The 25,264-nt window shown below is 40.6% G+C and overlaps 1 protein-coding gene across 8 annotated transcripts in view; it reads right to left on the bottom strand.

Moving 5' to 3' along the window:
• The window catches only part of RBFOX1 (RNA binding fox-1 homolog 1), a 1,462,962-nt gene that overhangs the window by 577,083 nt on the left and 860,615 nt on the right, over positions 1-25,264 (bottom strand). For all 8 annotated transcript variants that reach the window (XM_032591615.1, XM_032591614.1, XM_032591620.1 and 5 more), the window contains one exon: positions 18,313-18,354. In XM_032591615.1, the coding sequence (XP_032447506.1) occupies positions 18,313-18,354 (42 nt within the window). The remainder of the gene's footprint in view (positions 1-18,312; positions 18,355-25,264) is intronic.

Genomic DNA, 25,264 nt, shown 5'->3' with positions numbered 1-25,264 from the left:
ATAGGCAAGATCACTAGTATACAACAGAACAAGAGATTACGTGTGTTGACATCAACCCCAAAGTTTCCGCCCCATTAATGACATGCTTCCAACAATGTCGGAACCAGATCTTGACTCCCATACCGTTTGCCGTATGCTCCTGCTACACGTTGCTGAGTCCCTTTGCTTCTTTCCTCTCTTTTCCTTTAATACTTAGACTTCCCTCTGATGCTGCTACCAAGGAGTCCTCCTTCTACTTCCATACTCTCATCATTTCCAGTTGCAGAGGTTTGTACAATGTTTTCCTGGGGGATGACTTTATGAGTCTTAGTCTCCTATACGCAGGTGCAGAGAGGAGATGGTGCACAACACACAAATAGAGATCTTCTTTCCAAAAGCAGAAGCCCCCGTGTGTTGTTGGTTTTGAGTAGTTTCTTTATAATATCCCTACTAAGCATGCTATTTCTTTGTGTTTAGACTGCTTATTTTTTCCTATCCTCTCAGGATTATGGGTTGACATTTTCTTCAAATTTGGCAATTGTTTAGTCATTACCGTTTCAAATATTTTTCTGCCCCATTTATTATGTATTTGACAAATACATAACAAATGTATGTACTACAGTTATATATATTTAAAAGCTTGATATTTCCTACAGATGACTGAGGCTTTGTTCAATTCATTTTCAATTATTTTTTCTTCTCTCTGTCCCTTAGTTCTATTGTTCTATTCCATTTTCAAGTTAAAGTTTCAACTTTATTTAGCATTTTATAATCTCCTCTTTACATTTCAGATAATATATATCTCAGTTCTGGAATCTTAACTTAGTTACTGCTTATAGCTTTCATTTCACCACTAAGGTTTCCCATCTATGAACTTATTGTGTCCAGCTTTTTCTTTAAATTCTTCAACACTTATGATACTCATATTTTTAAGATGAGTTGTCAAATAATCCCAACATTTGATTCACTTGTTAGGCTCTTTATAGTGACTATTTTTTTTTCTTCTAGTAAGTGGCCAAAAAGCATTTTCTTAAGGGGCCAGAAAACAAATATTTCAGTCTTTGTAGGCTATTTGGTCTTTATTGAAACTACTCAACTTGGCCATTGCAGCAGAAAAGTAGCCATGGTGCTATGTAAACCAGTAAAATAGCTGTTTTCCAAAGAACCTTCATTTAGAAAAGGACCTGAGGCTGTTCTACGGCTGTAGTTAACGAATCCCTGCCCTAGGTTATTATTCATATTTTTCCTCTTTTACAAATGTATAGCATTTTTTTATTTGTTTTGAGACGCACATTTCAATGGACACATTATAGTGTATCTGAATTATGGGTTTTTTTTCCTTTAAATGATAATTGAGGTTTGTTCTAATAGCTTTTAAACAATTGGCATATGCGTTTGACCCCCATGAAGCTAATTTTTGTGTTTGGATTTGTCTACCTTGGATTTGTCCATAGTCCTGAAGCATGGCCTCTACTATAGGGCAGGGATTGGCCCACATTTTCTTAAAAGGGCTAGATAACAACAATTTTAGGCTTTGGATTTGATGTATGATCTCAGTCACATATTTTTATTTATTTTTTAACCCTTTAAAAACATTTGAAAAATATTCTTAGATCACGGGCTATACAAAACCAATCCACAGGTCAGATATGGGCTGAATGGCATAGTTTTCTGACCCCTGCTCTAAGACATGATCCTTATCCCTAATGTGTGATCTTTCTGGTCTTGACTGAATGCCCATAACATCCAGTATCTCCATCTGGGTCTCAGTATCACAGCCTTTCCTTTCTGCTAAGACTCACACAGCCTGGCCCTGCATGTACCAGGACATGGAGACTTCTGCCTCCTATGATGCCCTCTCCACACCCTGCTCCACAAATTCCAGACCCCTTATCATTCCCAATTCCTCTGCTCTGCCTCTTGAGCTCAGTGAAACTTCTGCTCTCCACTTAGGCCTCAATTCCCTGCAGCTAGGGCTGAGGCATTTCCCCCAGGCATAAAGTTGTGTCAAGAATCACTTTTATCTCACACGCCTCTCATTTTCTCAAGGACCATAACTCTATGCTGGCTGGTACCCAATGCCTGAAAACTTGTGTTTCATATATTCAACTTGTGAAGTTGTTTATGGAAGAAATCACTGTTTAAACATTTTTTTTTAAAAAGGGAGCTGCCTGGGTGGCTCAGTCAGTTGAGCATCTGACTCTTGATTTCAGCTCAGGTCAAGATCTCACAGTTGGTGGGAATGAACCCTACATTGGACTCTGCACTGACAGCACAGGGCCTGCTTGGGATTCTCTCTCTCCCTGCTGTCTCTGCCCCTCCCCTGCGCACTCTCTCTCTCTCTCTGTTTCACAAAATAAACATTAAAAAAAGGGGGGGGGCACCTGGGTGGCTCAGTGGTTTAAAAGTCTGACTTCAGCTCAGGTCATGATCTCATGGTTTGTGGGTTTGAGCCTTGCATTGGGCCCTCTGCTATCAGTGCATAGCCTGCTTCAGACCCTCTTTCCTCCTCTCTCTCTCTCCTCCCCTGCTCACTCTCTTACTGTCTCTCTCTCAAAAAATAGATAAATAAATAAATACACACACACACACACACACACACACACACACACACACACACACACAAAGGAAATCAATGTTCTATGGCCAAAAGCAGAGGCTCTCGTGGTACATTCTGACATCTAGTTCCAGGACAGCTGTCTGGGATATAGATTATCATTTGGGTCAGATTATGCCCTTGGTGCATATATTGTTTCCTCTCACTGTGTTAAAAAAATGTAATATTCCTCTAGTATTTTCAAACATTTATTTAGTTCCCACTATGTTATAGGCACTAAAGAAAAGAGCAACGAATGAGATGAGTCTTGTCCCAGTTCTAGTGGATTACAATATAAAGGGAGTGGGAAAGTAGAAGAGAGAGACCATAAACCAGTAAACAAGTAAATAATCATAGATTGTGGGTAAGTGTAATGAAGGTGACAAGCATGGTGACAAAATAAAAAGTATGAGTGATGCTAATTATACTTTGAAAGGTCATTCTGGCCCAGAAGAGCAAATGGAATGTTGAGTAATCCTAATTTATTGTCCAAAGCAGTCTTTACTGGGAAGGATGCAAGTATTATTCATAATTATGCCAGGACAACAGTTGAGCAACCCAGAATGTGTTCATCCTAAAATGGGACAAGAATTGGAAAACAAGTAAAATTGTTAGAAGGTTTTCAGGATAATCACAACAAGAGATCATGGTGGCCTCAACTATGTATGTGAGAGTGGATTTGAAGAGGAATTGACAGATTAGAGAGACTACGGATCTCAAATCTGGAGGTGAAGAAAATACAGGAGTCACAGGTGACACTCTGGTTTCCGGCCTCAGCAAATGAATTGGGAGCTGTTACAAAGACATAACAGAAGCAAGGAAGACCAGATTAGTGGGTATGTGTGGAGGGGAGAGATGATGAGTGTGAATTTAGGTATATTGACTTTAAGATGCTTAAGTAATATTTAAATTGAAATATACAATAGCCTTTTGAGTATTAAGACCTAGAGACCTCAAACAAGATATCAAAGGAGAGGGGAAAAAACATCTCCTTTAAGAGACCTGTCCTAGACCCTGTAGCCAGGAAGAACTGAGCCCTCATTTCATTTCATACCTACCAAAAGGCATTGTCTTCTGCTCTGCATTATTAGGTCTACATTTTATAACTTCTAGCAGAGTGCATAGCCCTTAAAGTCAAATATCCTTTAAGGCAAGATATCTATACTTATTTTGCCTTAGGGGTAAGGTATCTACTTTCCTGGCATATAGTACATGATCAATACAAGGTTTTAGAATAACACAATTAATCTATGGTGCCAAAGAATGAACACTTCTCTGGATGGAAGGTTTAGCTTCGGTTCTGAAGAGCCTATGATGTATTAAGCCAGAGGGGATTCACATTTTTCACTCTTGGGGGAAAGATGTGCTCATGAAGGGCCATCCTGTTTATCAAGAGTTCATTTCCCTTAATGGGAAATGCTGCCAGAGGAAAAATTGACACTATGCCACTCTGGGAAAACTGCATGCACTAAGGATTTTCCAAATTCCAAGCCAAGACCTGCTCACTGGTTCATGATACCACCCCAACCTCCACCTCCACCAACCACAGTCTTGCTGGCTCTGTGTTTTGTCAACCTTAATCAATTGGACGTCTGTATAGTTAGGTTCCAATTTCCCAGTATGCACCACCTGAGTGTGGGGGGGGGTTGCAGAATGGCTACATCTCAAATCTTCAGTTTGAGGCATCTTTGGGGAAATATTCTGGGCATGTTGCTCCTGACTATTTAGAAAATTATGTTTCCTAGGTCTGTGCTCCCAAATCATTTTATGCAAAGGGAGACGGCTCTGCGTTAGAGTATTTAGGAGCAAATAAAGAAAACCAGGTTAATCAAAACCACTTAAACGTTAACTCAGCTCTCTTGAAAAACATTCTATGTTTAATTCAGACACCTATAAAAACATGCCTTTGGCTTAAATATGTCAAACCATATATGCAATCCAGATCAAGAGGATACAACCATTGAAAATAACTCTATAAAAATTGACAAAAATATTTAAATCTCTTAAGTTATCAGCAGAATACTCCATGAGTATGCATATCTGTGCATACATATGCTGCATTTAGGCAGACAACCTTTCAGAAATCCTGACTCCATGCTTTCTATCCAGGAAGGTTTCTATATTCTTAAAAGCAACCTGTAAATTAGAAATCACATTGGAGCAAATATAAACGTGTACGCCGTAGCAGCAAATGCGCTGGTTTCCTCACGCGTGAGCAGGACATTGTCCTGTCAAAACCAAGTGCCCCAATTACCCTGTCAGCTCAACACAAGTTTCCCAACTGTTGGGAAATGCAATATGAGTGAAAGACCAAGCGGCAGCTGCTTTCGGAATCTATTCAATAATCCAAGACTTCCCTCAAGAATAGCAGTGATGTATTATAAATAAGAGGAGAAAAAGAGGGGGAAGGGCAAAAGAATGAACACATAAAGGACAGTGTGATGGAAAAATCTACTACTCAGAAAACCTTGCTTGATGGAATCGTTAAGCTACAGTGTCTCTCAGTATGGTGATGGTACTATTTCAGTATGGATCTACCAAATGGGGCAAAATTCAAGTGCAAATAGTATGTTTGGGAGACGCTCTAAGGAAACAGCAGTAGAGGAATAGTAAAGGGAGATGTGGAATGTAAGAGAACCAATAATGGCATGTAAACACGTAAGTGCCCTGTATGAGAACCTGGAACATAATCCCTTGGTGAAACTCTAGCAATGATGTAGAACACATCTCAGAACTGCCCAATCCTAGGGGTGAGGAAGCTGGGGCACTGATCCATCAACTCCCTGCCCACCCTAGGATGAGAGCTCCTTCCAAGTGTCTGGGTTGCCTTATAAATGAGTGCACTGCATCTTTAGCCAGAAAAACAGCCCCTAAGATGAGGTTCATGAGTGTTTTCAGTAAGCCATCTTTGGCACAGAGAGGTGAGTGATGAAAAGAAAGGTCAGTGCTCTGAAAGCATCTGTGACAGGCATTCCTAGGAGTCTTTAGAATCATTAATTCACTCATTCAAGTGTTTTATTCCACACTTTGGTAATATATATATAAATGACTGTTGTTTACATAACTTTTTACATTTTCATTACGTGGTTTATACACTTTGTGAGTATAAATCAACAGAACAAGTAAATAATAAAACAATATCCAAGAGTCAGTGCCGCTAAAGACAGACACTCCCACAATACTTCATCTGACACGGCTGGACTTAAATGGGAAACACCAAATGCCAATAGGAAGTGTGGAAGAAGTTCAAAAGGCAGACATAGGTGGGTCCTGTGCCACTGGCTATCCTGGGCTGCCTCAGGTGGTGGTTCTAGACGCTCTAGCCTCTCACTTTCAAGATTCTGCGTGAAAATGGAGATGGCTAATCCCGGATCACACAGTCAATGTATATAGTATGTGAAAGGCCAATAGAATCAGTCCACTGTAAGTAGGGATGGTATACAAATAATGTGACAGACTTTGGGACCTGTGATCATTTCCCACTGGTGTTAGACCTAAGGATGCTATGTTACATGGCAAATGGGATTTTGCAGACGGAATTAAGATTATGGTCCTTAAAAGAGGGGGATTATCCTGGATTATCTGGAGGGACCCCATGTAATCACATGAAACTTTAAAAGCATAAGAGGGGTCAGTCAGAAAGATGCAATACAAGAAGAGGCAGGAGAGATTGAACCCATGAGAGGAACTTACTCTGCCCTAGCTGTCTTTGCAGATGGATGAAGAGGGCCATGAGCTAAGGAACATGGAGGCCTCTAGAAGCTAGAAATGAACTTCAGTTCACAGCCAGCATGGAAATGAAGACCTCATTTCTACAACAACAGAGGATTGAATTCTACTGATAATCAGAAAAAGCAAGGAAATACATTCTCCCTTAGAGCCTCCAGAAGAACACAGCCCAGCTGGCACCCTGATTTTAGCCCAATGAGACCCGTGTTGGAATTCCAACCTAAAGAAGTACAGAATAATACATTTGTGTTGTGTAAACTACTACTCTTCTGGTAATTTATGTAGGACAGCAAGAGAAAACTCATATGAATAGATTTCAACATGAGTACCAGCTTTGATCTACTCATTTTGGCTACTTAGAAATGCTGTTTAAATTAAGTTTATAAGGTCACCTTCTGAGTTTGGTGGAAAGGAGCCCTTGATCAGTTGACAGGGTCAGCGTCACAAGACACAGAAGCCTGAGAGTCAGCATACAGACTCCACCTTCGCCATGCCTGGTATAGATTCTCTGTGTGTTTCTTAAGCAACAGAAATTTATTTTCTCACAATTCTGGAGGCTGCAAGTCTGAGATGAAGGTGTTGGCAGGGCTGGTTTCTTCTGAGGCATCTTGTCTTGACTTGAAGATGGCCGTCTTCCTGTGTCTTCACGTGGTCTTTCCTCTGTGCAGGTCTGTGTCCTGATCTCCTCTTCTTATAAAAACATCAGTCATATTGGATTATGGCCCTCCCATAAGACTTCATTTTACCTTAATTATGTCTTTAAAGGCCCTATTTCCAAATACTATTACATTATGAGGTTCTGGGAGTTAGGACTTCAATGTATACATTTTGGGAGACACAATTCAACCCATAAAAACATGACAATTCGGTATCTCTAGGGTGAGGCTAGGACACCAAAATGTTTTACCAGCTAGGTGTGAGGAAATGGTATTTTTTATAAAGACTCAAGGGGGCATTTGGAGGGTCCCCCGAGAGGCATTAACTAAGTGATACTTGATGATCTCATTTTGACCCTCCTATATCTGCAGGGATCTGGGTGACTCCTTGTGACTGAAAGGAGAACATCTTATTTGTGCAGAGAAGGAAAGGGTTCCGATTACCCTGAAACATAAACCTCTTTCCCCCCGCTTCCCAGGCTCATGATGACTTAAGGAAATGAGCAGATGTTTGTAAAACGTGTAGCCCTGTGTGTGGCATAAACCTATAGTTTTCTTGCCTTGCTCTGCCAATACTAAAATGGTGGTGCCAATCCACAGAGGCATCAGGGAAGCATTGTGGGAAATGATACCAGAGTTGGCTTTTAGCAAACCGTTAACCAAACGCCTGGCTCTGCAGTTCTCCCAAGTTTAATGTATTTCCCTGATGTATCAGTAAGGATTCTTTGATCACAGGCAAAAGGAATGGGTTCTGACTAACATCAGCAGAAAAAGAGATTACTAAAAGGATATGAGATGACCCAAGAGAGGGATGGGTAACCAGGCTTAAATGATAAAAAAAAAAAAAAAAAAAAAAAGTGAATCAGGGTGAATCAGTGGGGTACTCCTAGGGACTACTTCCTCACCCAGTTTTACCAAGATATCACCATTGAAAGGAATCAACTCTAGCTTTCTATTTCATTTGTTTCCCTATTGTGGATCCATCCACTTAGCATCTGCTACGGTTTAAAGGTTTGTGGCCCCGCCCCCAAATCCATATAGTGAAATCCTAAAGCTTACTGCAATGCTATCAGGAGGTGGGGACTTTGGGGGTGATTAGGTCATGAGGGTGGAGCCCCCTCATCCATTCCACCATGTGAGGACACAACCAAGAAGCTGTGACCCAGAAGAGGGTCCTTGCCCAGCCCTCATAGACAAAGATAGGATCAATGTCTCAGGAGAGAGAATCCAATTGGCCTACCTTGGCCATATCCATAGCCCTTGGCTTGATTTGTTGTCCCTCCAAGACTGAGCAGATGAGCAAAGAAAATTAACCCCCAAAGGACAATGGAGCACTGGCCCCCTCAGGGGAGGAAGGTTTGCGGGCTGTGACAACAAGCAAGCATGTGCCCACTACACCCACTATTTACCTACACACTGGCAGAGCCTAAGTATTGGTTCTCCCAGGCTGTGTAGAAAGTAGGGGTAGGACTTGCTGTCTTAATAAAACTGGCCTCCTTCTGCCCCCAAGTAGAAGAAACTACAGAGGACTTTTTTATCTGTTTCTTGGCCCATTTCCCCTACCTACCAAGTTGATTTTATTTTTCCTGGAATGATATTTAGATCTCAGAAGAGCAGAACAACAAGGCAAGTCTTTGCTGAGGCATAAGTCATAGGAATGAGAGGCGGCTCTGACAAATTGAAATGTCAGCATTATTAGCAATTTTGCTTAAAGCTGTTTGATACTGATTTAATGATGACACAGGAAATGGGGCAGATTTGCCCTGGAAATGGGGCAGATTTGCCCTGATAATCAGGGATAATGGGCTAAAATTACAGTAAGGGAAAGGGAGAATGAATATTAGACCAAGTGTCCTAAATGTGATAACTCTGGAGTCTTCCCGAAAGAACGTGCTGAAATGCCTGGGGAGACTCGAAGGAGGGAAGATATTTAACGTGCATGTGGGTTATAGGAATCCGCATCAAAGACATAGGGAGGTGGCCACCTGCTCATTTCCTTGTTTAACTGTGTCTCACAATGAAGTGGTGGAAATCAAAACTGGTAACTAGTTGTCTGACTTCCTGATTCATTCCCTTTTATGTGCATCAAATTTCAGCCTTGGAAATACTGGGGAGCACAGGAGATCTGTAAGGAAGTGTGTAGACTACAAGGTCTTGTGAAGACAATATTCTCTTTTTTTTCAATTTTTTTAATGTTTATTTATTTTTGAGAGAGAGCAAGAGCGAGTGGGGGAGGGGCAAGGAGAGAGGGAGACACAGAATCTGAAGCAGACTCCAGGCTCTGGTGTCAGCACAGAGCCCGACGTAGGGCTTGAACCCACAAGCTCTGAGATCATGAACCAAGCCAAAGTTGGATGCTTAACCGAATGAGCCACCCAGGCGCCCTGACAATGCTGTTTTTAAAAACCGTTATATATTTACGAATTTCTTCATTTAGTAGGGAAGCTGCCACTGGTGATTTTTCTGGTGATCTGAGTTTCTGCACTTTCTACAAGTAGGGAGCTGCTTACTTTGAGATAAAATGCCTTTGGTTGGGCAAAATCACTAAGTGAGACCATTACCTCCATAAGATGAAAGCAAGCAATAAGTTATTTTTCACATATGTGCACACACACGAACATACGTGTGGAACCTGCAAAGAACTGGGATGGGGACAGTGATGGTGGGGATCTAAGGCCTGTACCCTGAGGGTCCTCTCTCCAGGTCTCCATGCACACTGGACCTTGATTACCTTCGGAGCATTCAGCAAAGGTTTGCTAATTGCTGAAGTCTGACATTAGCTGAGTATTTGGAATGTTAATATGGAGAGCCATGTTCATACTTCCAGAGAACTGGTTCTGAAGACAAAACAATCCAGACAAGCAAGTTACTAGACATTTCTTCAGAAAAGAGAGTATTCTGAAGCAGCAGGTGAACTCTGTGCAGAGTATAAGTGCCAGGATGTACATGTGGAAAAGGTCACCCCTCGTTGGAGAATTCCAGAAATTACTTGTTGAGGGATCCTGGGAAAAAGGATAAATTTGTTCTTCCATTCCAGACTGAGGGGATTCTGAGACATCAGGGTTGGCACATAAAAATCAGCCTAATTTTTACTTAACATTTCAAGCGCTGTGTCAGCTACCCATGTTTTAGAATTCATCTCATTTGGGATGGAAGCAGGTAGTTCGGTGGAAGCCTGTTAAAGCAAGAAGTCACTTTTAAAGTGATACAGAGCCTTCTTGGTGCGACTGGGTGGCTTAGTCGGTTAAGCGTCCTTCTTTGGCCAGGTCATGATCTCAAGGTTTGTGAGTTTGAGTCCCGTGTCGGGCTCTGTGCTGACAGGTCACCGCCTGGAGCTGCTTCAGATTCTGTGTCTCCCTCTCTCTCTGCCCCTCCCCTGCTCACGCTCTGTCTCTCTCTGTCTCTCTCTCTCTCTCTCAAAAATTGAATAAACATTAAAAAAATTTAAAGTGATACAGAGCTTTCTTAAAGATTTTGTTTAATTAAAACTATATTAATGTGCATTAATCTGTTGATCTTTGATATGGGTCCAGGGTGTCATCTTAGAGTGGTTTCTCTGTTGACTGAAATTCCTCATCATCCTTCCCATAGAAGACCTCATCCCACACTTCCAACTCTAGGAAGGGTCGGCAGAATATGGACAAGAGGCCAAATCTGGCCCACCCCTTGTTCTTATAAATAAAGTTTTATTGGAACACAGCCTTAATCATTCATTTCGTTTGTGGCTGCCTTAGTGCTGTAATGGCCAAGTGTTAAATGGTTGCAATGGAGACCATATGGCCCATGAAGCCTAAAGTAGTCATTATCTGGCCCTTTATAGGGAAATTCTGATCTGTACTATCAGTTCTGGTTTTGTTTAAAGTGTGGTAAACATTTTAAGACACATTAGAAAGGCTCTGACTACAGAATCTGTCCAGATTTCTGAGGGTTCTTTTTTCCACTAACATTTTACAGTCCTCTCACAGCTAATCAGAATAATTGTTGAGGCTTGCTCTCATACAGTGTTTCCAAAGCATTAACTTAGTTTTCACAGAAACAGCTCTTTTTCTTACTGCACTCATTTTTCATCAGTTTACACAATATTCCACTAAATAATGTAATTACAATAACAAGTGCAGCTGGCAGAAGCAGGTCTGGGAATAAACACAACTGACTCTTGGCAAGCAGACACCTCAATGAGCAGAGAGAAAGGTAAGACTGTACAAAACAGCTACTTTGCAGGAGGCCATGGGCAGGCAACAGTATGTTTTATAAAGGGACTGGACTGAAAGTGTTAATTTGGTAAGTTTGATAAATGGATGTCAATCAGGTAAGCTTCTTCCATTGATGTTCTTTTCTATAACATCTCTCATTTCAGGTGTTTGTCAATTTCACAGGTACAATTTTGTCACGGTTATTTGACAAATTCCTGTTTTCTCTGCTAGCCTGTAAGGTATGTGCAGACTTTGGTGTACTGTTCTATCTCCACTACCTAGCACTGTGATTGGCATATAGTTCCCGCTCAAAAAATACTTCTCGAATAAACGACTGAATGGGAGCAGACTCTCCTACAGTGAGCCACCCTAAAACTATAGTCCAAATATCATGAAAGCTGCAATGTTTCGTCAAGTAGTGGGGGGCTTCCATTCCCTTTCCTCTTGCCCTGACAGCCCCTGAGGAAGGGTCGGGCTTTACCAGGGGGCGGGGTGGGGGGCAGGGAGAGGAAGGGGAGATGTGTCTCTGATTGTGATAGCTGGCTTCCAAGGCGGCCTGAAGTTTCACTATTGGATGTCCGGATGAAGGCAATGGGTTTAAGCCAAGATGATCATTAGCAATTTGCATTCTGTAATCCACATCACTCTTGTATCTAGCAGAAATGAGAAACTTGCTTCTAACTGGAGAATTAAATATTGATAATGCCGATCTGCTCGACACCATCTTTCACAAAGCTGGCGCCGTAATTTCAGCGTTTTCTGAAACTTCGGTCATTTGCATTCCAACGTCACAATTTTTGTCATAACTGCAGGCACTCTGTAACATTATGTAGTTAATATTTGTCTTTCAAGCCACTAGTTTTTAACCTAAATCAATGTATTTGCCAAGGAAACTTTGTGTTGCCTCTGTAATTGGAAAACCAGTATCAGTGGTCATAATAAGAGTTAATGGGAAGAAAATAATCCCATTCATATCTAACAGTTATTAAGACCCTCTTCTATACTAGACAGTGTTCTAACAAACTCATATGCATTCATTATTTTAATATTTGTGTGGGCACACATATGCAGAGACATCCAACTTAAGAAATATGTGCAATTATGTCCATTTTACTAAGGAGGCATTGGAGGTCCAGAGGATTTCAGTAACCTGCACAAGTAAATTGCAGTCTAGATTTTCATCTCAGTAGGGCCTAGCTCCAGGCCCCTAGTTCTTAACTACTGTATTTTGCAAACAATGTTTTCAAAGTCTAGATAGATGCTTTGGCTGCTGCAGGCTCCCAGCCTGAGGCACACTCCCTTTTTGTTAAAAACAGGGCTCAGGATGACTGAGATACTTGTTAAAGATACTGTAGTTTAAACTGAGAGTTTCTCATTGACATAAAAAGGACTGAGAGAGAACTGAAAAGGGAATTACTTGGAAAGTGATTTGACTAGATGTTTACCACCTGAAAACGGTGAGTCCCACACTGGGCGGGTGTCTTACACTTTGCAAAAAGCTGAGCTAGACATGGGTGGGGGGGGGGGGTGGTAGCAAATCTACTTCCTGGGATCCTCTGCCTGGCTCTCATCTCCCAGTTTGGAGGGTATGGTACACATCCTTGGGGATATTTACTCAACTGGCTACGACTCTCTCCCTGATGATCAAGTCCTCCTCAGCAGTTGGCCCTGGGTAACTGAGATTTATTTATCCTGCTTCTCTGGACACCGCTGGTTGGACCAGAGTGAACTGAGCAGGAGTGGGCCAATCAGAGGCTTTCTCCAGGAATTTGTAATCGGGAGCCATTAACAGTACCCATACCTGCAGGATCTGATATGGCATAAACCTTAGGGGCTGAACAGTGCCACATGCTTAAAAAAGGTAAAGAGATCCTTTACCAAAAGAAAATTCCAGAGTGAACCCACAAGGAGCACTGAAGATGAGGGAAGAGGAAGAAATGCCTGAGTTCTCATAGCTCTCTGATTCTAAGCTCCTTGGGAGGCCTGCTTGTATGCCTTTTCTGCTTAGGCTAGCCTGAATCAGTCCTACTGTTTCTTAGCTGAGTGAGAGGCAGTTTTCTTCTAAATATACTACCATGCCACAACTATGAAATCTGTCCTTCAAGTTTTTGTTTAATGTTGGGAGTTGAGTGGGAATAGATACCCCCAAATATCTGTATTCGCTGGTCTGGTATTCCTAGCAGGAAGAGGCGTGAGGGAATCATTGGCAATAATACTATATTAACAACCTAATATTGCTGATTATGAGGCATACATTTTTGAAGTGCTTTTCATAAGTAATTTCATCCAATCAATAATCCAGTGAGAAAGTATCCCTATCTTATACCCAGGGAAACTGAAGCTTTGAGGAAGCAGGGCACACTTAGAACTGAGATATGAACATAAGTCTATAACTAGAGCTCCTAACCACCCCCAACCACTCCTCATACTGACTCCGTGGTATCCGTTTGCCATATTGCTGATAAAGATTTTGGTCCATGAACAGATACTGATTCCCCTAGGAGCCAACCCCTTGCCTGCTTAGTAGTGTTCTGACCAAATATGTTTACAGTCCCCTGAACCAACATCTGATACACTCAGCACAAAAGGTCCCTTTGTAACCAAATATTTTATATGAATGCTAATAAATGTGGTCATTTGATCCCCTACCCTATGACCACACCATTTTTCTAACTGGTAGATCACTGAGGGAGACGAAGGACAATGAGGTCATATAATTTCTCTCATAGTTGTTTATTTGTCCATTTGTCATTCCAGATGCCAGAAAGGTAAATGTTGATGGTTGGGTTATGGTAACTGCACAATTATCGCTACCCGACTTGTTGTCATCAACCACCAGTGATGCTGAGACAAGCTGGTAAATACAGCCCATAGTGTCAGGAGCACTTAATGTACAGATCTCATCATGGTGACCTCTTGGGAAGACTCCCCAACAGAACCCATTGACAATATGAAATGTAAGCTCAGAGGAAGGCTCATTCAAAACTCAGGATGGAGTAATAAACAGGTTTACTATTCTGTGGTTTGTTCACTGGGAACAGGAGTAGTCCAACAGCCTTCCGAGAAGAGCAGATCATTGGTCAGGAATAATTGGATGATGTCCTTCTCTCGGGAAGGACAGGTGCTAGAAAGCTCATGGACAGTATCTCTGGGGCTGACCTGGGTGCCTGGGTGCTGTCAGTTACCTGAAACTGAGGGGAAATGAATAAAGACTGCATCCAGGCCCTGTTCCAAAGAACATAAGGCAAAATACAAAGAGAGAGCCAAGCTGGGTAGAAAAGGTAGAATGGGGAGATGTGATCTGTGAGAAGTTGGCAGAGAAAGCATCTGTGAAATTCCACAAGCCAGAGTTCAGGCACTTGCTGTTGCTTTAGATGTAGCTCCCAGGGCCACGTGTGGGATGAACGGAGCACTGAAAGGAGCCTACAGGAAACCAAGACCATGAGGGACAGAGAGGGCCCACATGGATTCCTTTTGTGGTGGACTCTATTGGGTGATTCCATCAAAGATACCTACAACTCCTGTTTACCATCAGGTGACAAGGGGCCTGTCCCCTGGGATGACTCCTGGCTGCTCTGGCCAATCACTGAGATCCCAGAACAGTGGGAGTGATTGGCATAGAGTTCGCTAACGTGGTAAAAGAGAACGTCTACAGAAAAGGCTTCCCTCCAATCAAAGTCAAGAGCTATGAGGAAAACCCTCCTCTTCTCCTTCCTCTCTGATGAGAATGTCATGTAAGGAAGAGATGCTTGACCTCATCTTAGAAGAAGGCAAGAAAGGCCAAGACAAGCACAGAGATTCCCAACCACTGTGGTAACACCGAAAGTCCACTGAGTCAGCCCCGACACCAGGAGGTGATAAAATGTTTTTATCTTTAAATAATGCATAGCATTTCTGTATTGGCAGACTCTAACATCCTAACTGGAAAAATATTAAAAAATTTTAAAAATTTATATAATTTTCAAGAGTGTTTCCCAGAGTGTATTCTTGAGCCAAAAATTGTTCTGTGGTGAGATGATTTTACAAAACGTTGCATATTATATCCACCTCTGTGTACTTCATTTTTGCATAAAGGCTCTGAGAAGTCCTTCAGTTATGAAAAAAAAAAGTTTGACTTTCTCCAACTTTTTAAAAAATCAATCAGAGAATTAATTACATGAGAGAATTTTGGTTTGGATTTATAATATATCATAGAATATGCAGCTCAGAGTCTATTTTTGAAGAAAAATTAATTTAGAATCTGTAAGAAACAGAAAGGAGAGCAGAAAAGCAGGTCTGGGATATGCCGATCCCTACACAGTGTTCACATGCACAAAACAGAAGGAGCACCTGTATCTTTCTGCATTATCTGCTATTTCCAGGAGGCCAAGAAAAAGGGATGCATTTCACAACTACCCACTTGTATCCCTGAATTCTGAACATAACAGAATGAACTAACGAAGAAATATGAACTTGACAACATGCCCATGGTCCGTCCAGTCATCTTGTATGGCAAACCTGAAGCTTGCTTGCTATATTTAAAATATATTTTTTAAAGTGTGGCTGGCAGGCACTCTTCAGTGATGATGGTAACTAAACAGATACTTAATTTTCTCCCACTGGCCCTCTTTCTAACAAAAAAAAAAAAAAACAAAAACAAAAAACCGAGAGGAAAATGCATTTCACTGAGATGGTCAAGTCATATTAGCATTTGAAAACAGAACCACATTTCTTTTAGGGACCCTAAAAAAATGAATTAAAAAAAAGCAATCACTTTAATCAAGACAGTTCTCTTTTCAGGTAATAGAGGGGTTGAGTACACACATAAGAAGAAAAGGCGGTAGGGAAGAAGGAAGGGAAGAAAACGAGAGAACAGGAAAGGAGGAGACAGAGTAAATATCTATCGATGTCAAAGGCCAGACAGCCAAAGTAATGCTGGGAGTCTCCCAGGAAAGAGCTAGACTTAAAAGCATTCCCTTTGGCTCCCTCTCTCTCTGCCCCTGCCCTGTTCATGCTCTATCTCTCCCTCTCTCTCAAAAATTAATAAACATAAAAAAAATTAAAAAAAAAAAAAAGAGGGGCTCCTGGGTGGCTCAGTCGGCTGAGCATCCAACTTTGACTCAGGTCATGACCTCGCGGTTTGTGGGTTAGAACCCCTCATCAGGCTCTGTGCTGATAGCTCAGAGCCTGGAGCGTCCTTCAGATTCTGTGTCTCCCTCTCTCTCTGCCCCTGCCCTGCTCACGTTCTGTCTCTCCCTCTCTCTCAAAAATAAATAAACATAAAAAATTTTTTTTAAATAAAAGCATTCCCTTTGGGATCATTAAAATTTTGAACCACATAAGTGTGTATTCCATCGATTTAAATGTGTTTTCTATTGATTCAAAACATAAATTAGTTAAAAATATAAAAACAAAAACTACAATAGCAACAAAGAACAAAGCACCGATTCGCGATAGTAGAGATAATTTTATAATGGCTATTGGAGCCACACTGGGACTAAACCATATGACCCATTATATCAAACCACTGCTTGAATTTATTTAACAGAGTGTAGTGGGCTCCATTCTTGTTCCTAAACCACACCCCTGTTGACAATGTCCTCATCAAGGCAAAATAATAAATCCCTCAAACTGCACACAAGCACTTCATTACCCCCTGCAGCCCTTAATTTGCCAGGCGAGTCTCATTTGCAATAGAGGATTCAGTATCATCTTAATTCTGAGGAATTTATCAGGGATCCCAGAGACAAAAGCACACATTCCTCTTATCTAGCTCTGACCTAGTTCTGGCCATCGTCCTCATCCAAACAGGAAGAGAAATCTGAAGTTGCAATACATTATTTACCAGGATGAACCAGTAATTCAGACTGCAGGGAGAAGCCATAACAAAGCTCAGGAAAGCTTAAGACATCTTGAAGGGTATTTTACGAAGGACAGTGGCTAATGTAGGCGCAGGTACTCAGGAGTGAAATGGGTATAGATGAAAGGTTAACGGACAGGGCCGTGCCGGTATACCACATAAAATAAATATGCATAAAAGAAGAAGACATCCACAACCCACTTTCTCGGTTCCATACGACCAGATTCTGTCTTACAAAGGATGCAACAGACCTGATGCCAACAGCAATTGCAAAATGAAAATAACTCTACAAATCAGTGTCATCCAAGACCAGCATTAAGTAAATGCTCTGAAAAGTTACAAGGCAGTGTATAAATGGCATTGGACCGGTTTAATGAATTATTCTGAGGCATTAGATCCCTTTGAGCACAATGGTCCCCCAACCCCCAAAACCTCACAGTTAGGATTTTGAAAGCAGCGGATTCCTCTAGTTTTTATAATAACACAGAAACACAATTATAAGGCACACTGTCCAGTAAAAGTTGCCAACTTCCATCAGTGACATTAAAACTAGGCCACTTACAACTTCAAAGTCATCCATCCAAAACATGAATACATTTAAAAAAAAAATACAAACGGGAGGAGTGGAGACAATCCTGATATTTCTTAAAATACCACATCCATGCCAAAAAGGATATCAACCATGATACCATGAGAACAGGACAATGCCACCAAGCTAAATGTATAAGCGAATCATTCTCCCCGTGTCGATGCGTAACACACTTGAGCACTGAGAGTTTCATTTTTAAGAAGGTAAATAGCATATGAGGTTTAAAATTCTGTCTCCTTCTTCAATATACACATATGCCACTAAAACTAAAAGGTCTACAGAGGACTTGAATTCTCTTGGAAAATGCCCTTGACATATTAGTGACTCACCCACCCCCAGTTAACAGCAAGAGAGCATTTTAGCCACTCAGCAAACAGCCTGGTATTCACATTAAGAAAGCAGCAAGACATCCTTTTGACCTTTGTTATTACTTAGACCTCGTGTTGTACATAAAAAGAGTACAATGATGTCAAACAAATTCCAGAAGAGAAGTATTTATTGCTGAATCTAAATCAAAAAATCCATATCTACTATAATGGCACTTCAAAAGAAGATATACTGTATTTACCAGCTCAATCAATACTAAATTAGCTGGGATAAATATTTTCAACTCTACCAGTCTTAAGATGAAGCCCACTATTTAGAACCCTGTGTCTTGGGAGAGACAGGAAATTTTTGCTTATCATACAGAAACAAGAACCAGGAAGTATTTTACAGGCAGGTGCACCTACCCTTAGTTGCTCTCTTTCACAATTCATCTGTTGTCTTGAAGCCTACAAAGGAAAAAAAAAAAAAAGAGGGGAAAAAATCAGCAGGTTCTGCACCAAAACAACATGAAAGAAAATGGAAAGTTGCTTCTAATCACTCGGTTCAAAGGAGACCCAGGATTAATTAATTATGTATTTAATTTTTTTTCTTTAGGTCTAAATAGCCTGAGTTTCACTTGGATTTTCAATCGTGTGATCCAGAAATACAGCTAGGATGAGCCAGAGTCTTCAAGAGGAAGGAGGACAGAGATCCCATAGAGGGTGAGGGAAGCAAAATCTTCCCCGGATGAAGGTTCCTGTGGTGTGAAAATCCCTCATGCCCTAATGGTACAGGCATATTCTTCACTGAAGGCCCCCCCGAGACAGTTGGGGACAGGCACCAGCCATCACACGATGTCTCCTCCCACGACAAGGACCAGGAGCATCACCTACATGCCTTGGCAAATGGGATCCATTTTATGGTCCAGTATTAATCAGATGGTAGCTAAGGCCCCATATAACTGTGTTGGGGGAGTTCTGAGGACAATTCTTGTATCAGAGAAAGAAACTGATGAATTTGTGATACCCACCATAAGCCCAAAGAGGAGAGATTCATGATACATCTGCCAGGCATCGATCATCCTTGCCCTACCAAAATGTGCTTCTGAAAATCAAGGATGCTTCTTCAGAGTGACCACATAATGCATTGTCCAAACGGGAAAAATGCATGTGAGTGAAAGGAGAGGGTGGGGTGACATTAATGACAATGCCAGCGACAGCAGATGTGAAGTGGGAGTGAGAAGGCAAACCCTGACATATGGCCACTCTACCTCTGTGGGGACTGGCTGACTCTACCTTCCGCTTAGATAGCGAGGCTGGAATAAAATCTAGGTCTGCATTCACAATGTATTCTGGTTATTTCTCGTTTTTTTTTTTTTTTTCACCAATGAAGCAACCCCTGACTCCTTGCATCTGACACTATATTGCAAGTTTTTGAAACTTTTACTAAAGGATAAGAAGGTTTAGGAACCGACTTTTGATGTATATTTTATGTATTTTGTACTGAGAGTTTCTTTCTACTTTCTCCAAAACAAAAACAAAAACAAGAATCTTTATTTTGGGATATGCCAGAACCCAGAATCTATAAACCGGTGTTTTGCTATGCCCTTTAACCCAGAAATATCACCTCTGAGAAAAGCACCGAAGGCAATAAGGAAAGATATACACATATGTTTATTTACATGTCAATTAACTACAGCATTATTCGTGAAAAGAAAAAAAAACTGCAAGTATTAAAATGTGCAATAATGGTAAAATTAAAAATAAATTATAGTACGTTCACACGATGGCACATCGTGCAGCATTTGGAACCATGTGAAAAAACGGAAATGGAAAATGCTCAAAAGGCACTATTTAGTTTTTAGGAGAAGCAGCTACAGAGGTACATACATGTTACAGTCTCCCTTTTGTTTTAAAATTTTACAGTAAGGGGCACCTGGGTGACTCAGTTAAGCATCCAACTTGGCTCAGGTCATGATCTCACAGTGTCTGAGTTCGAGCCCTGCATAGGGCTCTGTGTTGACAGTTAGAGCCCAGAGCCTGCTTTGGATTCTGTGTCTCCCTCTGTCTCTGCCCCTCCCCCACTCTCGTGTGCACTCTCTCTCTCTCTCTCAAAAATAAACATTAAAAAAATTATTAAAAATTTTACAGTAAAATAGATCATTAAAAAGAAGGAAGAAAAATAAAAGAGGAAACATTGGGAGGTAATATTCCAAAATGTTTTTAAAAATGGGTACAATTCTATAAATACACAGAACACACACACACACACACACACACACAGAGTGGATTATACACTAGAAACAAGTGACTTTATGGTATGTAAATTTTATCTTTGTAAACTGTTAAAAAATGAAGTGGGGGAAATCCACAGACAGAAAGCAGATTAGTAGTGGCCAGGGGCGTTGGACAAAAAGACACGAGTGATGGCTTCATGGGTTTGTAGCTTCCACTTGGGGAGAAGAGAAAGCTCTCAAACTAGATAGTGATGGTTACACAATATTGTGGATGCATTTAATGCCCTCAAGTTGAATACTTGAAAGTGGCTAAAATGGTAAATTGTATTTTATGTTTTTTCTCCCCGCGATGAACTAAATGAAGGTGGTGATGAGGTTCTGGGTCTGGATAAGATGTCGTAAGCACACCTCACCCTGTGTTCCCCACTCAGTGCAGATGTTAAGTCTGAGTAGAATGCATACAGCACCATCTGAGCTTTCTGCAAGGCAGACAACTACAGAGGGAGGGGGCAAGAGGAGAAACAAGCAGTGGGTTCCGCCCCCTCCTCCTCACCAGCATCCCCTGGCATGGATGCAAGGCGGCCAAAAACCCAGAATGAAACATCAAAATACAGGCAGATAGAGATGTCCAACAATCTGGGGGAGGCAAAGCTTCTCTATGATCTGAGATGCTCTGGTCCCAGAAGGTGGGGCAAAATCCCACTGATTTTTCTCTGTCCTCTTCTATCTGGCCAGAAAGGCATGCTGAGTCACAGGACTACATGAACAGGGTGAAAAAGCACCAACGTTGTGGCTGGAGGACAAGAAAGAGGAGCCCTGGGAAACAAAAATACTTTGAGGATCCTGGAAAGAGTTTGGAAGGAAGGAAAGAGTTTGGGGAAATGACATCATACAGAGCTTTTGTGAACTCCACACTCACGCCTGAGCCACATGTGTAGGTATATGACCTACACAGATACCATAGACTTTGAGAAATGAACGGGACAGATCACTGCTCGGGTCCCAGACTTGCCACTGGGATGTGCACACACGATCCAACTATTACAGCAAAGACTATTGACAGCAGAACTGATACTGGAAGCAAAATCCACAGAAAGAAGGTAAGAACTTTCAGCCTGAATCCAACTGGATCAATTGACTGCCTGCTGACACAAGAATATCAACAATTTCCACAGGACTGAGGTAAAACCCAACATCTTATAACATTAATATTCAACATACTCAGGATATAACCCAAATTACTAGGTATACAAAGAAACCAGAAAATCTAACCTCACATGGGAAACGACATTCACAGGCACTGACCCTGAGATGACACAGATGTTGAAATGGTCAAATAAAGATTTTAAGTAGCTGTTATAGACATGTTCCAACAAGGTGCCTGGGTGGCTCAGTTGTTAAGCATCGGACTTCGGCTCAGGTCATGGTCTCACAGTTGTGAGTTCGAGTCCCACATTGGGTGAGCACGAGCTCTGCATCGGGTGAAAGCAGGTGAGCCCTGCTTCTCTCTCTCTCTCTCTCTCTCTCTCTCTCTCTCTCTCTCTGCCCTCACTCACTTGCACCCCCTCCCTTTGAAAAAAAATGTTCCAACAAGTAAGGGAAAACACAGATAAACAAATGGAAAAAAAATAGTGTTGGCAGAGAAACAGGAGATACAAAGAAGAACCAAATGGAAAATTTAGCACTGCAAAAACAATAACCTAAATTAAAAAAAAAACACATTAAAAACTCAGTGAATGAGTTCAAATGTAGAATAGAGATATAGCAGAAAAAAACTCCATGAACTTGTGTACATATGAATAAAGAAGCTTCCAATCTAAACCACAGAGAAAGAAAAATAAATTTAGGGACCTACAGAATAATACCAAAAGATATAACGGTGATATCACTTGAGTTCTAGAATAAAAATACACAGTTCACTGCAGAAAAATTATTTGAAGAAATAATGGCTAAAAATTCCCCACATTCAGCAAAAGATACAAGCCTATAAATTTAAGCTCAGCAAACTCTAAAGAGGTAAACCCAAAGAAATTCACTTTCAGATATAATCAAATTGCTGAACACTGGGGGGGAAAAAAAGCAAAAACAAAAACAAAAACACACTTTGAAAACAGCCAGAAACAAATGATACATTATTTGTAAGAGAACAACAATTCAAATTACTGTGGATTTCTCATTTAAACAAACATACAAAAACCAGGAAGGCCAAAAGAAGGCACAACATGATCTTTTTTTTAAGTATTGGAAGAAAAGAAGTGGCAATCCAGAATTTTTATTCCAATGAAAATATCCTTTAGAAATGAAGGGGAGATATTAAAGAAATTAAAAAAAAAATCATCAGCAACAGACCCACTCTCAAAGAATTGCTTATAGAAGGTTCTCCAGACAGAGGGAATATAATACCAGAAGAAAATTTGGACATTATAGAGATGTTCCAAAGGGGATAGTGAAGCATGAGGGTAAATATAAACACAATAGACTAGTCTACTCCTCTTGAGTCCTTTCAAAGATGTGTAATGACTGGAAGCAGAAAAGTTAGAAAACTGTCTAACACGATTTGCAGTGTACCTAACATAAACCCAACATAAAGAGAGAAGGGTAAAGGGACACATATGTCAGTAAAGTTCCTACATTCCACAAACAAAAACAGTAAAAAAAAAATTTTTAAAGAGGGCGCCTAGGTGGCTTAATCAGTTGAGCATCTGACTTAGGCTCAGGTCATGAGCTCACAGTTCAAGGGTTCCGGCCTCACGTCCGGCTCTGTGCTGGCGGCTCAGAGCCTGGAGCCTGCTTCAGAGTCTATGTCTCCCTCTCTCTGCCCCTCCCCCGATCATGCTCTGTCTCTCAAAAGTGAATAAAAACGTTAAAAAATTTTTTTCACAAAGTTTCTACACTCCAGTTGAAGCGGTAAAACATTGATTCCATGTTCACTTAGAGAAGTGTGGTATGTCTGTACTGTAATCCTTAGAGTAACCATTTTAACAACAACAAAAATGAAAAATACACAACAACAAAAAGCAATATACACCAAAACAAATGATGCTACATTAACTGAATGTCTGTATACATAAATAAAACACTGCAACCTAAAGCTCACATTATTTATACAAGAATTAGCTGAAACAGACCACATATCTAAATCTAAAACAAAATGGGAGATTGGATTAAAGAGTGATGATGATACTTTTTTCTTAATGGTTCGCTGTACTTTCCAAAGTATCCTTTATGTCATGCATGACATTTATAATCAGAAAAATTTTAAGTATCAGTGGCTTGCAGAAATGTGTGTTTTTATTGTTATTGTAACAGTGATAGTTTTCATTTTAATTAATTTAATAAACTGATTTATCTAATACCAAGATGAATATGTTTAACATCTGTCTTCAAAACTCAGAAGGGTTTGTCAGACACAGAGAAGCACAATGACATTTAAAGAAACAAGGAGCCTACTGACATAAATAATGTAAAGGGATGCCATATTATAATGTTCCTATTACAGAGCATATCAAATGCAAAATTCAACAGTAGCCATGAAAATAGCTATGTTGTCCTTCAAATGAAGCAGATTAAGGAAAATGAGATTTGGAGATAATGAAAAAGGACATTTTGAGTAATTTCTATAGTGGATGTATGGTTTTTAAGTTTTTGTTTTGTTTTGTTTCATTTTAACTTTTCCTGTATGGCATCCCATATTGTTTTGCCAATATTCTAGTAGCAAAATCCTGCTTCTCCTTTTTGGGTCATGTTCCTGACCTATCCCATAAATATTTTGTGAATTGGATGTCCTCACCAGCACACTCCACCTGCTCCTGATGGAGACTACATTTGCCATGACCTCTTTGGTTGGAAGTCAACCCTGTAACACCCACATCTTCTGAGTAAGGTGGCCACTCACCGCCCCTTCTTCACTAAGTGAATAGAGTGTAAGAGGCCAGTTAGGCAAGATGGCGGAGTCCCATCATGGGTCTGTGTCTCTGTTGCAACTGTGCTCATCACGCAGCACTCTGAGTAGGGTGTAATGATGCTCTGAAGGCTCACTGGTTATTGCTAGACCTAATGAGGCTCTTAAATTTTTTCCCCATAACCATTATGAGGGAGGGCTAGAGAATAAAAGGCACCTGTAAATTCTTATCATCTGTTATGAAGAAAGACTCTTCCAGTGCACTCTTTAAAAGCCAACCTTGAAAAATATCTTAACTGTACACTTCACTAAATGTCATTTCATTTGGAAACTAACATGCAATATTTTTTTTTCCTCTCATGGCAGTAATGCACAGAACCAATATATTTTATAGCCTAAATGAAAAAAGGGAAAGTGGGAGGTCTGGTGCTGCTCCTTTAAGATGTTTCCAGAGAATCAAATACCACTCTCGATACGGCTGCCAAGTAAGCACTTATGAAAGGTTAGAAACTGAAGCAATAAACTTCAGCATGAGACCCTTTGCTCTCCTGGTTGAACAGGATGTTTAATAGCAGGGATTCATCTTCTCCCATCTCCTATCTTCATCTAGCCAACCAGGCCAAAGAATCTTTCTCAGACTCAGCCCTTTTCATCTTTTCCTGACTTTGAGTTCTCTCTTATCACTTCTTCCCACTTTATCTTGACCCTATTACTAGCGTGGTTTCCCCTCCCACACATCAGACTGGATCTATAAGGGAAAGGACTGAGTCTTATTTGGCTTTCTTTGCCTAGGGACCAGGACAATCTTTGGAATCTATTCATTTCTTTTGTTTGTCCATCTATCCATTCCTCTATGTATTCAACAACAAATGCATTCATTCATACATACATACATACATACATACATATCCACATTCTAGATATCAGACACTGTTCTAGGTACTGAGAATGCAATAGTAAAAAAAAAAGACTTCTGGAGCTCACTAAGTGGGGAAAAACATGAGTAAATTGAAAATTACAATACAGAGAACATTAGCTACAATGAAGTAGAATATATGCCACTAGCACCTAGGAGGGGCAACAAGCTTGTTTTAGAGAATTAAAAAATATGTTATTGTTTTTGTTTGTTTTGTTGTTGTTGTTTTCGGAAAACGTATCCAGAGAAAGAATAAAAACAATTCTTTCAAGGATAGAAAAGAATGTGTGGAAATCCTAGTGAGATTATGAAGTGCAAGTAATT

The sequence above is a fragment of the Lynx canadensis genome, chromosome E3 (genome assembly GCF_007474595.2).
Source record: "Lynx canadensis isolate LIC74 chromosome E3, mLynCan4.pri.v2, whole genome shotgun sequence".
NCBI lineage: Eukaryota > Metazoa > Chordata > Mammalia > Carnivora > Felidae > Lynx > Lynx canadensis.
This window is presented reverse-complemented; position numbering and strand designations above follow the sequence as displayed.